The sequence below is a fragment of the Carcharodon carcharias genome, chromosome 16 (genome assembly GCF_017639515.1).
Source record: "Carcharodon carcharias isolate sCarCar2 chromosome 16, sCarCar2.pri, whole genome shotgun sequence".
In the NCBI taxonomy this organism is placed as follows: domain Eukaryota; kingdom Metazoa; phylum Chordata; class Chondrichthyes; order Lamniformes; family Lamnidae; genus Carcharodon; species Carcharodon carcharias.
The window spans coordinates 115,829,337-115,842,552 of NC_054482.1; the positions used below are offsets into that span (position 1 = coordinate 115,829,337).

General features: G+C 48.7%; 1 protein-coding gene across 1 annotated transcript in view; it reads right to left on the bottom strand.

Annotated features, from left to right (window-relative positions):
- Positions 1 to 13,216, bottom strand: part of LOC121289422 (collagen alpha-1(XXIV) chain) — a 615,168-nt gene that overhangs the window by 23,934 nt on the left and 578,018 nt on the right. The window contains exons 46-47 of the mRNA XM_041208885.1: positions 11,926 to 12,033; positions 389 to 496 (exon numbers count right to left, since the gene is read on the bottom strand). Of these exons, the coding sequence (XP_041064819.1) occupies positions 389 to 496; positions 11,926 to 12,033 (216 nt within the window). The remainder of the gene's footprint in view (positions 1 to 388; positions 497 to 11,925; positions 12,034 to 13,216) is intronic.

The window sequence follows — 13,216 nt, forward strand, 5'->3', positions numbered from 1 at the left end:
TTGTTGTTTTGCTCTTATATTGGTATTCTTGCAATGTGTCCTGATGAGTGCAAGGTGAAAAGCTTTGATATGTCTCTTTTTACAGCAATGTCATAATCTTGCACAGCTCCATCAAATCTTCCCTCAATCTCCTTTGCTACAAGGAGAACAGCCCCAGCTTCTCCAACCTAACCTTATAACTGATATCTTCCATCCATGGAACCTCTGCATCCTCTCAAGGACCTTCGTCAGAATGATTCCGGGGGTGAACGTTGGCGATATGCAAGAAGTCAGGATTAGAGGAACCCGGGAGATCTCGGCGGGGGGGTTTACATCAAAGGTTGAAAGATATAGCACGATGTTGCTCCTTAAATGTGCCAAAATGATAACATTTTTGAGATTGAATTACCTTTGGTCCTTGTTGTCCTCTGTCACCCACCACACCAGGTTCTCCAGGAGCGCCCTGTAGTCCAGGATTACCAGCCAGTCCAACTAATCCAGGATTTCCCAGATCACCCTGCAGTAAGTATATCAACTCATGAAACATTCATTCGAACTGGGGAAGCACTGATTGCCCAAAAGAACAGAGTTAAACACAGGGAGTGTGCATTTCTGAAAAGGAAATATTTCCTGGTCGTTTCCTGAAACAACGTGGATATGTTGGATGGAGTTTTTCCCTTCCCACCCCCAACACTGCAATAATCCAAACATAATGGAAGAGTGAAACAGTTTGTATTTCATCTTGGTTGTTGCCTTTTCCTGTTTAAACAAACGGAGATGTTCGGCTGCCCCAGTGTCATTAAACAGAGCAACTTAAGGGAAGTTCCTCCTTTGCAGAAGGGAATAATTAATAAAGAAATTAACCACAAAATCACAACACAGAAATAATGGACCGGATTTTGTGGATCAGCAGCGAAGGAGTGACTGCTGGGTTTAATAGTCAGAGGTAAAAGAGTCCAACAGGAAAAAGATATTTTTTTAGAAGTCTCCAGTACTAGCTAGCCTCTGAAGGAATGAGACTCCACATTTTTAAAATGAAATTTTCAGGGCCAGAGTCAGCAATAGTTTCCACTTGTCATTTGAAATTCACATCTTCCTGAGTGCATCAGCCCTAACATTTTGTGATGTCTTCACTGGGGAACTAGTGAGTTAAGTATCTCATTTCATGCCATTGTATGTGTTTTAATGCTGAGAATATCAGCAAAGTTCTGGTGCAGTACATATTGTGGGGTAACTCAGGGTAACTCAATAACTTCCAGATTTCTGCTCTAAATGCTCATGTGCAGACTCCAGCAGTTGCTATGCAATTTAGTCTATTCTAACAGTGAAAGCTCCAAGCCTCATTGTTACAATTATCACAAAATCCAGCCATTGAGGTTCCGACTCTGATCCACAAATGTGCTCCAGTCCCACTGGTGCACGCTAGTTGTGGGAGACAATGTACAGGTGGACATCGCGTGCTCCCTCTCCAGGGCCTTGTGGGCTTGGACATTTACACAAAAGAGTTGCAGGAAGTCAGAATGACCACTACACTGGGCCACACCCAACCTGGACCTGTGGATGTCTTGTTGGTTTCTTTGCTGAGGTTATTCTATTGTTCAACATGATACCCTATACTCCTCCCTGCCTCCACCCCATGTTTAATCTAAGCAAATCCACAGTCTCATACTTTAATTGCTGATTGGTGCACACTACAATTACTTACAATTAGGAACATAGGGACAGGAGGAGGCCATTCAGCCCCTTAAGCCTGTTCCACTGGTAAATGAGATTACGGTTTATCCGAATCTTGACTCCACCTTGGCTCTATGTCCCTATTAGCTCGTCTCACAAAAATGGACTGATTGCAGATTTAAATTATTAATTCAAGTAGCATTTACTGCTCTTTGTGGGAGAGAGCTCCACACTCCGACCACCCTTTGTGTGATTAACTGATTCCTAACTTCCCTCCTGAATGACCTGGTTCTGGTGTTAGGGTTATGTCTTCCTATCTTGGACTCCTCCCACCAGTAGAAAAAGATTCTCTCTAACTACACCATCAATTTCTTTCCAAAACATTAAAAACCTCAATCAAGTCACCCCTTAATCTTCTATATCCCAGAATACAAACCTAGTGTCTGTAGTCTCCCCTTGTAACTTAACACCTGGAGCCCTGGTAATATTTTGGTAAATCTGTTCTGAATTTTTTTCCTGGTTAATAGATCTTTTGTAAGATGCAGTGTCCAGACTGTACACAGTACTCTGTTATCTTTAAAACCAATCGGAATCACTGGTGAAAGCAGAATGAGCATCGATTTAATGGCTTATTCATTGAGAAACAGTGCACAGAATTCCCTGTGTTTGTCAGTTATGTGATCTTAAGGTAATTTATTAATCCCTACATCATCAAATAATGATGGCCGACAAAATGCTGGGATGCAAATCTCTGCGTCATAAATATTCTTGTCTGTTCTTGACCTCAACTGCCTGAAATTGAAACAATCATCGATCAGCCATGATCTGTTTGAATGGAGGAGCAGGTTCGATGGGCTGCAATGGCCTCCTTGTGCTCCTATGTTCCTATCTATACATCCGTCCAATAATTGTAAGAGGAATAAGGATCAAAGGGGAAAACAAATCCAAAGTCACTAATAAATCCAAGAGGGAATTCGGGAGGAGCTCCTTTACCGAGAGAGTGGTGAGGATATGGAACGTGCCCCCACAAGGAGTGGTTGGGGTGAATAGTATAGATACATTGAAGGGGAAGTTGGGTAAGCACGGGGTGGGGGTGGGGGAGGGGGGGAGAGGAATAGAAGGATAAGCTGAATGGGAGAGATGAAGAGGAGCGAGAGGCAGCACAAACCAGTTGGGCAAGCTGGGCCGTTTCTGTGCTGTAAATTCTATGGCCTGGGCTTTTGCTCCCAAGTCAAGTGGTGGGAGTCAGGAAATTTCCTGGCTCACCACGCCTCAGGAAAAAGCGCCCTGGATGCTGGACCTTCGTTCCGGGGGCTCGCAGATGCAGGATGGGGAATGCGTGGCTGCTCCCAGACACGGACCACAGGGACTGCCGAGTGCCAAGACCCGCCTTGGTTCTCAGTTATTTTCTTAAACATTAGGCCCTGTGAAGCATTAGCCCTCACCCCTCACACCCCCCTTCATCCCAACCTATTTCCCATGCTCCATACGTGCCAACCCCGGCTACCCTTAATGGCCCCTCAGGCCCTTCATGTCAACGCATTGACCCCACTGATCCCCGCTAGTCCCTATCCCAACTTAGTGCCAAGTCATGCCAACCCATGACACCACACCCGCCATGCTTTGCCCTTACGGCCTCCCATGCCAACACAATCAGTATCCACCATGGGCAGACAACAGGAGCCGTGTTGAGATGAAATAAAATAAAGTTCTAAATACCTATTACAGACTTCAAAAAACACTCTAATTCATGTAAGCCCATTCGGTACATTTAAACCCCCTCAAGTACTTAACCCCTTTTAAAAACAGGCAGTTATATTTATCATCCCACATCAACGGTAATTAAACCTTTAATAACCTTCAAGATGCCAATCATACTGTGAATTTAGAATCCCGTACTGTGATGATAGGTTGTGGAAAGCAGTCAAACTATTAATAATGATAGAATGGTAGCCTTTTGGGTTATGTCAACAAACAGCTATTGTAACTGCTGGCGCAGATTTTTTTCAACTCTCACTGGCACAGGCAGCTTTTTAAAAAATTTTTTTAAAGGGTTGGAGATTGAAACAACTTGATAGCCTAAGTTTTTTAAAACTCTCGCTTATACAGATGGGCTGTTTTTTTATTCAATACTTAATGGGCTGGGGATTTAAATAAACTCACAGCTTGACAGTTCTACAAAACTTATGCGCTCTTTAAAAGCATGTATGACTCACTAAAGATTCATAATTCCCGCACTGTGGGATACACTGTGGTCAACACTGAGTTCAAATGGCACCTGTTGAGCTTGAATTTCCCATGTGTGCGTGTCACATTCAGCCCCCTTTCCCTCACTGACAAAACTGGGATGAGTTGGAAATGGGGGCGGGACTGCTGGGTCCAAATCTCACCCGCTGTTTTGGAAGGTCTGTGGTGTCTCCGCGAATCCCCGAACAGCTGGGCCACAATGCAACTGTTTTGCAAAAAGCCCTTCATGTCAAAAAAAAATCAGGAAAAGTTTAATCAGAATTATAATGCCATCTGCATGTGAAACAATGTTATGCATTTTTACACCAGCAGAGGTCATGAAACTAGTGAGATTTGGACTGCGTAACTGGAGAGGGTATAGGATGTACTGATTTGGTAATTCCTTCCAGAGGGGATCTGTCAGTGGACAATAAATTCAGCCTTTTATAAGATTTATAATTTATTTTGAAGCACAAAGCGATGGAGCCACATGGACAGAGAGTGGAGTTTGTGCAGGGTGCATATGAATGCGCTCCTGGTTTCTGTAATGTGTTGGCATAGATTTTCCTGTCAGGTTTCTGAGGGCAAAAACAACAGGGCAGTAAGGGTTGGGGAATTCAACTACCCTAATATCAATTGGGATACGAACAGTGTGAAGGGTGCAGAGGGCACAAATATTCTTGAAATGCATTCAAGAGAACTTGTTTAGCCAGCACGTAACAATCCCAACGAGAGGGAGCACAATTCTAGATTTAGTCCCAGGAAATGAAGCTGGGCAAGTGGATGAAGTAGCAGTGGGGGACCGTTTTGGAGATAGTGACCACAATGTAGTTAGATTTAGCATCACTGTGGAAAAGGGCAAAGATAGAGCAGGGGTGAAAGCCCTAAGATGGGGGAAGACAAAGTTTACAAAAGCTGAGAGGTGGAGTGGCGAGAGTGGACTGGGTACAGCTACTGGAAGGGAAAATGGTGGCCGGAATTGTCCAGCCCTATTGGAGTGGGGCATCACGTCAGGCTGGGGGAGGTGGGGGGGGGGGGGGGGGACAACTTGGCGAGAAGGCACAACAGGATCCTCCGATGGTGTCTGCCATGGCGGCACGCCAATCCCGCTGGAGGCCTGCGTGAACCCCATCCCCTCCACGCCTGATTTTCTGTTGCACCAGCAGGAGAACACGCTGGCCCAGAACACATCTGGGCGAGTGTGACGTGCAGGAGTCGGGTTTTACTGCTAGGGCCTTGCTCAGATCGCGGACATCCGAGGAGAAGAAGATGCTGGAGCCCGACAGTTACCGGACCCTGAGGAACATGTGCATCGCCTGCTGGGTGGACCCTCATGGACACGGCTCCACCACGAAGCAGCTCTCGGGAGGTGGGAGGTCTCCACTGATGCTTCAGGTCTGCTTCAGAACATCACTGTCCTGGCCGTGGGCTGCTATGGATGATCAGCGAGGGTGGGGAGAGGAAGATCCAGCTCTGAGTGGGAGATAAGGTGTCCCAAAGAGGGCTGGGAGAGGAAAGTCTAGGTTTGACTGGGAGAGGAAGGTGTACCAGGGTCGGGGAGAGGGGGCACAAAGGTGTCGGGGGGTGGGGGGTGCGTTCGGCTCGGAGTGGGGAGGAACAATGGTGTTGGGGGGTGAGGTTGGGGGAGAAGGAGTGAGTACGATGGAAGGAGGGTGTAACGGGGGAGAATGCAGCAAGTAGAGATGAAGGTGTAAGGGAAGGAGTCTGGAGGGGGGAAGGAGTCCACAGTGGGGAAAGAGTCCCGAAGGGGGAAGGGGACCAGGGGAAGGAAGGAGTCCAGGGGTGGTGGAAGGGGTTTGGAGAGGGCAAGGGGTCTGGGGGGGCGGGTGGGGGGGGTGCGGTGGTGAAACAAGTCCAAGGGGAGGAAGGAGTCTGTGGGAGGTGGGGGTGGGGTAGGCAGGAGTCCACAGGGCGAGGAGGGAGTCCGGGGGAGAGGGAGGAGTCCGAGGTGGGGAGGGAGGAGTAAGGGTGGGGGAGGGAGTAAGGGGGATGTCCAGCTGAATTTACAAGCGAGGGGTGGGTGGAGTCAATAACTGCCTCCTGGGGAGTGAACTGAGGGTGGGTGTGGTAGGAGGGGATGGTGAGTATGAGAGGGAACAGAATGAGCCGGTAGAGTGGGAGGGTGGGGGTGCGACTATATCGGTAGAAGGGGCAGTGAGGGTGGTTTGTGGAGACTCGGAGGCAGACACGGACCCTGGGGTTGGAGGAGATTGGGGAGGTCAATGTGGGTGGGGCTGTGTTTTTCAGGAAGGTAGGGAATGTGCACATTCACCCGGACATTCTGGAATGACAAGGATTTGGGTTGGAAGGTGACAGTGGGGATGTAGAAGGTGATACCAGGGGGTCAACAGTGATGGGGGAAAGGACATGGGACTGGGGGAGGGGAAAGGATCGGGCAGCTGAAAACAAACTTTACAACAACCTTGCTTCTAAATTCAAAGTGGGCGGAGCCTCATGCTGGACAGGAACAGGTGCTGCATGGGAGTGAGGTCAGTGGGTGGGCGGAGATACAGGTCGGCTCAGATGGACAGAGAACCCCGGCCGGCACCATTGAAAATGCTCGGGACAGTGAGATGAGTGTGATGGAGGAAGGATCCGTGTGTGTGGGAGAGGCTCACACGAGGCTCTGAAAGGCCCTGCCTCACACACACTTCACCCTCCGGAATCACTCGGGGTGCGGCTGCTGCAGCTGAACAGCTCGTGGGGGTTGTGGGGGGAGGGGAGGCAGCAGGAGGACTCGTGGAGTCTGGCAATGAAGCTGAAAGACACCATTACACATTAGTCAGTGAAAGTGAATATATTTTCAGTTTATAAAGTGACAAAATGTGTTCACCTGTGCAACCACTTGTGATCAGAATTTCTTAACTTTTCTAACCCTACCACTTCTTCTAGGTGCTGCCCTGACATCCGCAGCAGGGGTGGAGACAGCCTGTCCAATAGTTGGCCCCGCTCCCTCTGATGGCTTTGGCAAGTGTCCTCTCGAGAGCCGAGGCCCTAAGGGCCCAGGCTGGCTTTGGCTGTCCTCCTGTGGGCCGGCTGCTCCCTCTACGGTGACAGAGAACGAGATTGAGGGGGTCACAGGCAAAGGAGACTCGGAGGGGGAGGACAGCCTCTGAGATTCCTGAGTGAGTGACCCCCCTCCAGTGGTGTCCAGCAGCCGCTTCTCCTCCCTTCGGGTGCCTGAGGGCCCCGATCTGACTCCTTGAGGGGAAGGAGCACCTGGAGGGATGTCGAGGTGCCCCGTTTCCCTCTTGCCTTGTCGCTGCAGGAACTCACCCATGGCTCCCGTGATGGAGTGCAGGTCTGTGCGCAGCTCCACATTCTGCTGGACCAGGGTCTCCATGGCACTCGCCATCCTCCCAATGGAGACCTCCTTACACACACATGTGGGCACCAATTCATCGGAGAGCTGGTGGACACACTCCTCCGACCCACATGCCACTATGTTGAGGGTTCCCAACAGCTCTGCATGATGTTGGCTCCGCCTTCTGCTGACTCTCCAGAATGAGTTGGAAGGCTGAACCCAGAGGCTCGTCACCTGACTCGGACCTCAACAGACTGATCTTCTGCAGTCCTCCGAGTGCTGGGGAGCTCGCACGAACCTGCCTCCTCCTGCTGTGGTCATGTGTCCGTGCGGTGACCACCAGATTCTGAACCTAAGTCTGCTCTCAGTATAGATCTCACCGAGGTGTGTGTCTCTGCGCTGGTGCAGGGTGTGGGTAAGCGCTGTGATGGGTCTTCCAGGCTGCTTATTTCCAGCTCTTCAGTGGAGGAGGTGTCCTCTTGGCTGGAGGTGAGGACATGGATGGAGCTGAGGGATTGGCTGGCTGAGGGTGTCGGTCGCTTGGCAGAGCTCCCTGTGAACCAAAGTAGAGATAATTAGTGCATGGCAGCAGAGTCAAAAACAGGAGAGGGGCACTCGCACTTGCGTTGAGAGGGTGATGATGTGGTGCAGGATCCTCACGTGGTTGTTCACCCCCGACCTCATCGTCACCATCAGGCACGGTCCATGTCCTCACCAGTCTGCACGATGGACACTCCTCAAAGTGAGTGAGGGTCCAGTGCAGGCCACTCCACCCCCTGGTCTGGGACCTCTCCCTGCTGTTGTGAGCCAGCTTCTCCTGCATGAATACAGATGGAGAGAGTGTGAGCAGGACACATGGCTCCGTGTGGAATGTTTGTGTGCTGAGCGGAGCCATGGATGGGATGAGGGTGTGAGCTCCAGGGAATATGAGGCTGGTGAAGATGTGAGGGTGTGTGTGAGAGTTAGTGGTGTTGTCCCTTGAGGTGTGAGATCCCTGTGGATGTGTGATGGGTTTGAGAGTGTGAGAGTGACGAGGTTGTTGACTTACCCTGAGGAACGGATGAGATCATTCATCCTCTTCCTGCACTGGATGGCTGACCTCCTCTGTACTCCAGTGGCACTGACCTCCACTGCTACTGCCTCCCCAGGCCAGATTGGTGACTCTGGTGGACCTCCTGTGGCCAGAGTGGGGGGTAGAGGACATCGCAGCAGCCTTCCACTGTGTCCAGCACGCACCCCAGAGAGACGTCACTAAATTTGGGAGCTGTCATCTTCTTTGCTTTCGGGGCCACCTGTCACCTGGAGCAGCCCTGGTCTGGAGACATGAAAAAGGCTGCGCTCTGATGCGCTTTAAATATGGTGCCCGGACAGAGGGAGCGCTGAGGTCACGGCGTGGCAAACAAATCTGAGCCCGCCCGGCAGCGGTGTTGCCCAGGAATGTATAATGGATGAGGCGGGACATGCCAGGAAAGGGATGATAAGGTGTCAAAAGCCGCCATTGCGGCCGGTGGCTAAAATGTGCCTTTTCCCACCGGCTACCTCTTTGTGCAAATCTGGGATGATTCTACTTCCTCAGTGAGGGTTCTTCAAAAGCAAAATTCTAGAGGCACAGTGTAGACATATCTCCAGAAAGGAAAAGGGGCGGCACTGCCAAATCTATGGCCCCGCCCCCCCCTCCCCACCCAACCCCGGTTATTCAGAGGCATCATGGGTAAGGTAAAGCAGAAAAAAGAAGCTTATGACATTCATAAAAAGCTTAATACAATCGAAAGCCTAGAGGAGTATAGAAAGTACAGAGTTGAGGTGAAAAAGGAAATCAGGAAAGCAAAGAAAGGATACGACAAAATATTGGCAGGTAAAAGCGAAGAGAATCTTAAGATGTTTTACCAGTACATGAAGAGCAAGAGAATAACTAAGGGAAGGGTCGGGCCTATCAGAGATGTACATGGTATCTTGTGGGTTGATGCTGATGATGTGGGGAGGGTTCTCAATGAGCACTTTGTCTCTGTCTTCACAAGGGGAGGGATGATGCAGACATTCTAGTTAAAGAGGAGGAGTGTGAAATATTAGATACAATAAGCATAGTGAGAGGGGAAGTACTGGAGGGACTGACATCCTTGAAGGCGGATAAATCACCAGGATTGGATGGATTGTATCCCAGGCTGTTGAAGGAAGCCAGGGAGGAAATAGCGGATGCTCCGAGGATCATTTTCCAATTCTCACTAGATACAGGCGAGGTATCAAGGGGATTGGAGATCTGCAAATGTTGTGCCATTATTTAAAAAGGGTGCGTGGGATAGGCCAGAAAATTATAGACTGGTCAGTCTGACATCAGTGGTGGGCAACTTATTAGAATCAATTCTGAGGGACAGGATAAACGGTAACTTAGAAAGGCCCGGATTAATCAGGAATAGTCAGCTTGGTTTTGTTAGGGGAAGATCGTGTTTTACTAACTCAATCAATTTTTTTGAGGAAGCAGCAAGGAGGATTGATGAGGATAGTGCAGTAAATGTTCTCTACATGGATTTTAGTAAGGCAAGTGACAAGGTCCCACATGGCAAACTGGACAGAAAAGTGAGATCCAATGGGATACAGGGGAAAGCGACAGGTTGGATCCAAAATTGGCTGAGTGACAGGAAACAATGGTTAATGGTCGATGGATATTTTTGTGAATGGAAAGCGGTTTCCAGTGGTGTTCTGCAGGGCTCAGTGTTGGGGCGTTTGCTGCTGGTTGTCTATGTTAATAAATTGGAATTAAACGTAGGAGGCATGATTGGGAAATTTGCAGATGACACAGAAACTGTCTGTGTAATTGAGAGTGAAGAGGATAGCCTTTGTCTCCAGAATGATATCAATGGTTTGGCTGAGTGGACGGAAAAGTGGCAAATGGAATTCAATCTGGAAAAGTTTGAGGTAATGCATTTGGGGAGGGCAAACAAAGCAAGGGGATACTCAATAAACAGGAGGATATTGAGAGAGGTGGAGGAAGTGAGAGACCTCGGAGTGCATGTCCATTGATCCCTGAAGGTGGCAGGACCGGTGGATAAGGTGGTAAAGAAAGCATATGGAATGCTTTCCTTTATTGGACAGGGTATTAAATACAAAAACAGGGATGTAATGCTGGAACTGTATAAAATGCTGGTTAGGCCACAGCTGGAATTTCATGATCACCACATTACAGTAAGGACATAATTGCTCTGGAGAGAGAACAGAGGAGATTTACAAGAATGTTACCAGGGCTTGAAAATTACAGCTATGAGGAAAGATTGGATGGGCTAGGGTTGTTTTCCTTAGAACAGAAGAGGGTGAGGTGTACAAAATTATAAGGGGCCTAGATAGGGTAGACAGGAAAGACCAATTACCAGGGGGGTATAGATTTAAGGTGATTGGAGGGGACATGAGGTAAAACCTTTTCACCCAGAGGGTGGTGGGTCTCTGGAATTCACTGCCCAAGTTGGTAGTTGAAGCTGAAACTCTCAACTCATTTGAAAGGCACCTGGATCTGCATCTGAAGTGCTGTAACCTGCAAGGCTACGGACCAGGTGCTGGAAGGTGCGATTAAAAATGAGCGGCTACTTTCTTTCTTACTCTTTTTTTGCCAGTGCAGGCACAATGGGCTGAATGGCCTCTTTCTGCGCTGTGACTTTGCTATGGTTCTCTGGTTCTAAAATAATGCTGAGGCTAAAGCTGCCCTGATAATTGTGCACATATCAGGCAGCAATTTCAGGAGAGCTACAGATGCGGGATTAAATTCAAATGTCCAGAAGTTGCCTTCCTAGTTACACCACTCCATCACTAGTTTCACAAGAATGGCATCCCTCTGTCTGCCTCACTGAGGTGATGAGTTGGCATGGGTTGGCACTAAATTGGCACTAAACTGGCATAGGGGCTATATAGGTCCATGGGGATCGATGGGGGTCAATGGGTTGACTTAAAGGGTGTGAGGGGCCATAAAGGGCAGCTGGGAAGCAATGGATTGACTTGAGTTGGCATGTATGGGCAAGGGAAATGGGTTGGGATGAGGGAGTGTGAGAGGTGAGGGCTAATGCTTAAGGGGGCTTAATGTTTACGAAAGCAACTGAGAACCAAGGTGAGCATTTAAAACAGCCTGTCTTGGCAGTCAGGAGACCCTGTGGCCACCACCAATCTGCATCTGGGGTAAGCAGCCCCAACTCCACCCCCCACCCGCAATGGTGTGAAGTTTCTATATTTGTGCGGTACATACAAACTAAACTGGCCACAGGAATTGAAGTCTTGTCTGGCATGCTTCTACAGGTAGCATCCTTGATTACTTGAGTGTCACCGAATCACAACTTATGTCTTGATTTTACCACGGGAAAGGGCGAGGAGGCTGCCCAGTCTACCTCAGCCCAAATGAGGATTGAGCCTTGCAACGTTGCCATGATTTTGAACCACAGACTAGTCACTCAGTCAACTGAGCTAACCAGCCACCTGTCCAGCATGCTAAGCATCCTTTCAATCACATAATAAGTATTAATTGCTGACGGACACCCTCTCTGACACTAAAAATGAAGTGTGGAGTATCATCCCTTCAGGTTTTAATTGTTGTGAGCATGACCAGAAAATGCTTGTTGTTGAATTGGATGCCTGAACTGGGAAGTGTTCATTCCTCCATCTAAACATCTCTCACCTTGTCCAGCATAAAATTCCAAATGATTTTTTTAAGATTCACCAGGATATGAAACCCGAGACATACTTACAGGCTGTCCAGGACTTCCAGGAACTCCTGGTTTTCCGACATTCCCGGGTTTTCCTCTCAGTCCTGGGTATCCTGCTGCTCCTCTTTCACCAGTTGGTCCACTGATTCCCTGGAAAACAAGTCAAGGAAATGAAGCTGATGAATGTTTTCAAACAAGGTCTGGTTCCTTTATCATTTGGCCCTTGGGTTGTGGGCTGTGCTGAAAAGCTGCAAGAATCACCCATCCATCCCCAGTTTCCTCAGGAAGTTTCCTCGAGACGCTGCGGACACGTTTTACAATGCAGCCTCTTGCCCGACGCAGAACATGTTAAGAGACAGTGATGTAATGGCTCAGAGCTCGCTGCAGCTGGATACCTCTCATCCTGCCCCCGAGATCACCCCCGCTTCAGCGAGAATAATTCTTGTGCAGTAACTTGCCGGAAACGTGAGCTGTTAATGGCTTTCTCGCTTCGTAACCACAATTTTCTTCCTTTTCTATGTTCCTTTGTATCCCATGCTTTATCTTCTGCTCCTTATTAGTTATAGTTTGTAATCTTTTCCTCAGCAATTATTTGTTTTATTCATTCTTGTGATGTGACTGGACCAGTGCTTATTACCCATCCCTAACTGCCCTTGAGAAGGTGGTGGTGAGCTGCCTTCTTGAGCCGCTGCAGTCCATGTGGTGTAGGTACACCCACAGTGCTGTTAGGGAGGGAGTTCCAGGATTTTGACCTAGTGACAGTGAAGGAACGGCGATATATTTCCAAGTCAGGATGGTGAGTGACTTGGAGGGGAACTTCCAGGTGGAGGTGTTCCCATCCATCTGCTGCCCTTGTCCTTCTGGATGGGAGAGATGTAGGACTGGGAGTGCTGCTAAAAGTTCCTTGCCAAATTCCTGCTGTGCATCCTGTAAATCAGGTACACAGACATGATATGCTGCTGGTAAAAGCATTGAATGTTTAAGACGATGGATGGAGTGCCAATCAAGCGGGTTACTTTGTCCTGGATAATTTTTGTAGGAGCTACACTCAATCAGGCAAGTGGGGAGTATTCCATCACACTCCTGACTTGTGCCTTGTAGATGGTGGACAGGCTTTGGGGATTCAGGAGGTGAGTTACTTGTCACACGATTCCTAGCCTCTGACCTGTTCTTGTGGCCACAGTATTTATATGGCTAGTCCAGTTCAGTTTCTGGTCAATGGTAACCCCCAGGATGTTGATAGTGGGGGATTCAGTGATGGTAATGCCATTGAATGTCAAGGGATAATATTTACATTCTCTCTTGTTGGAGATGGCCATTGCCTGGCACCTGT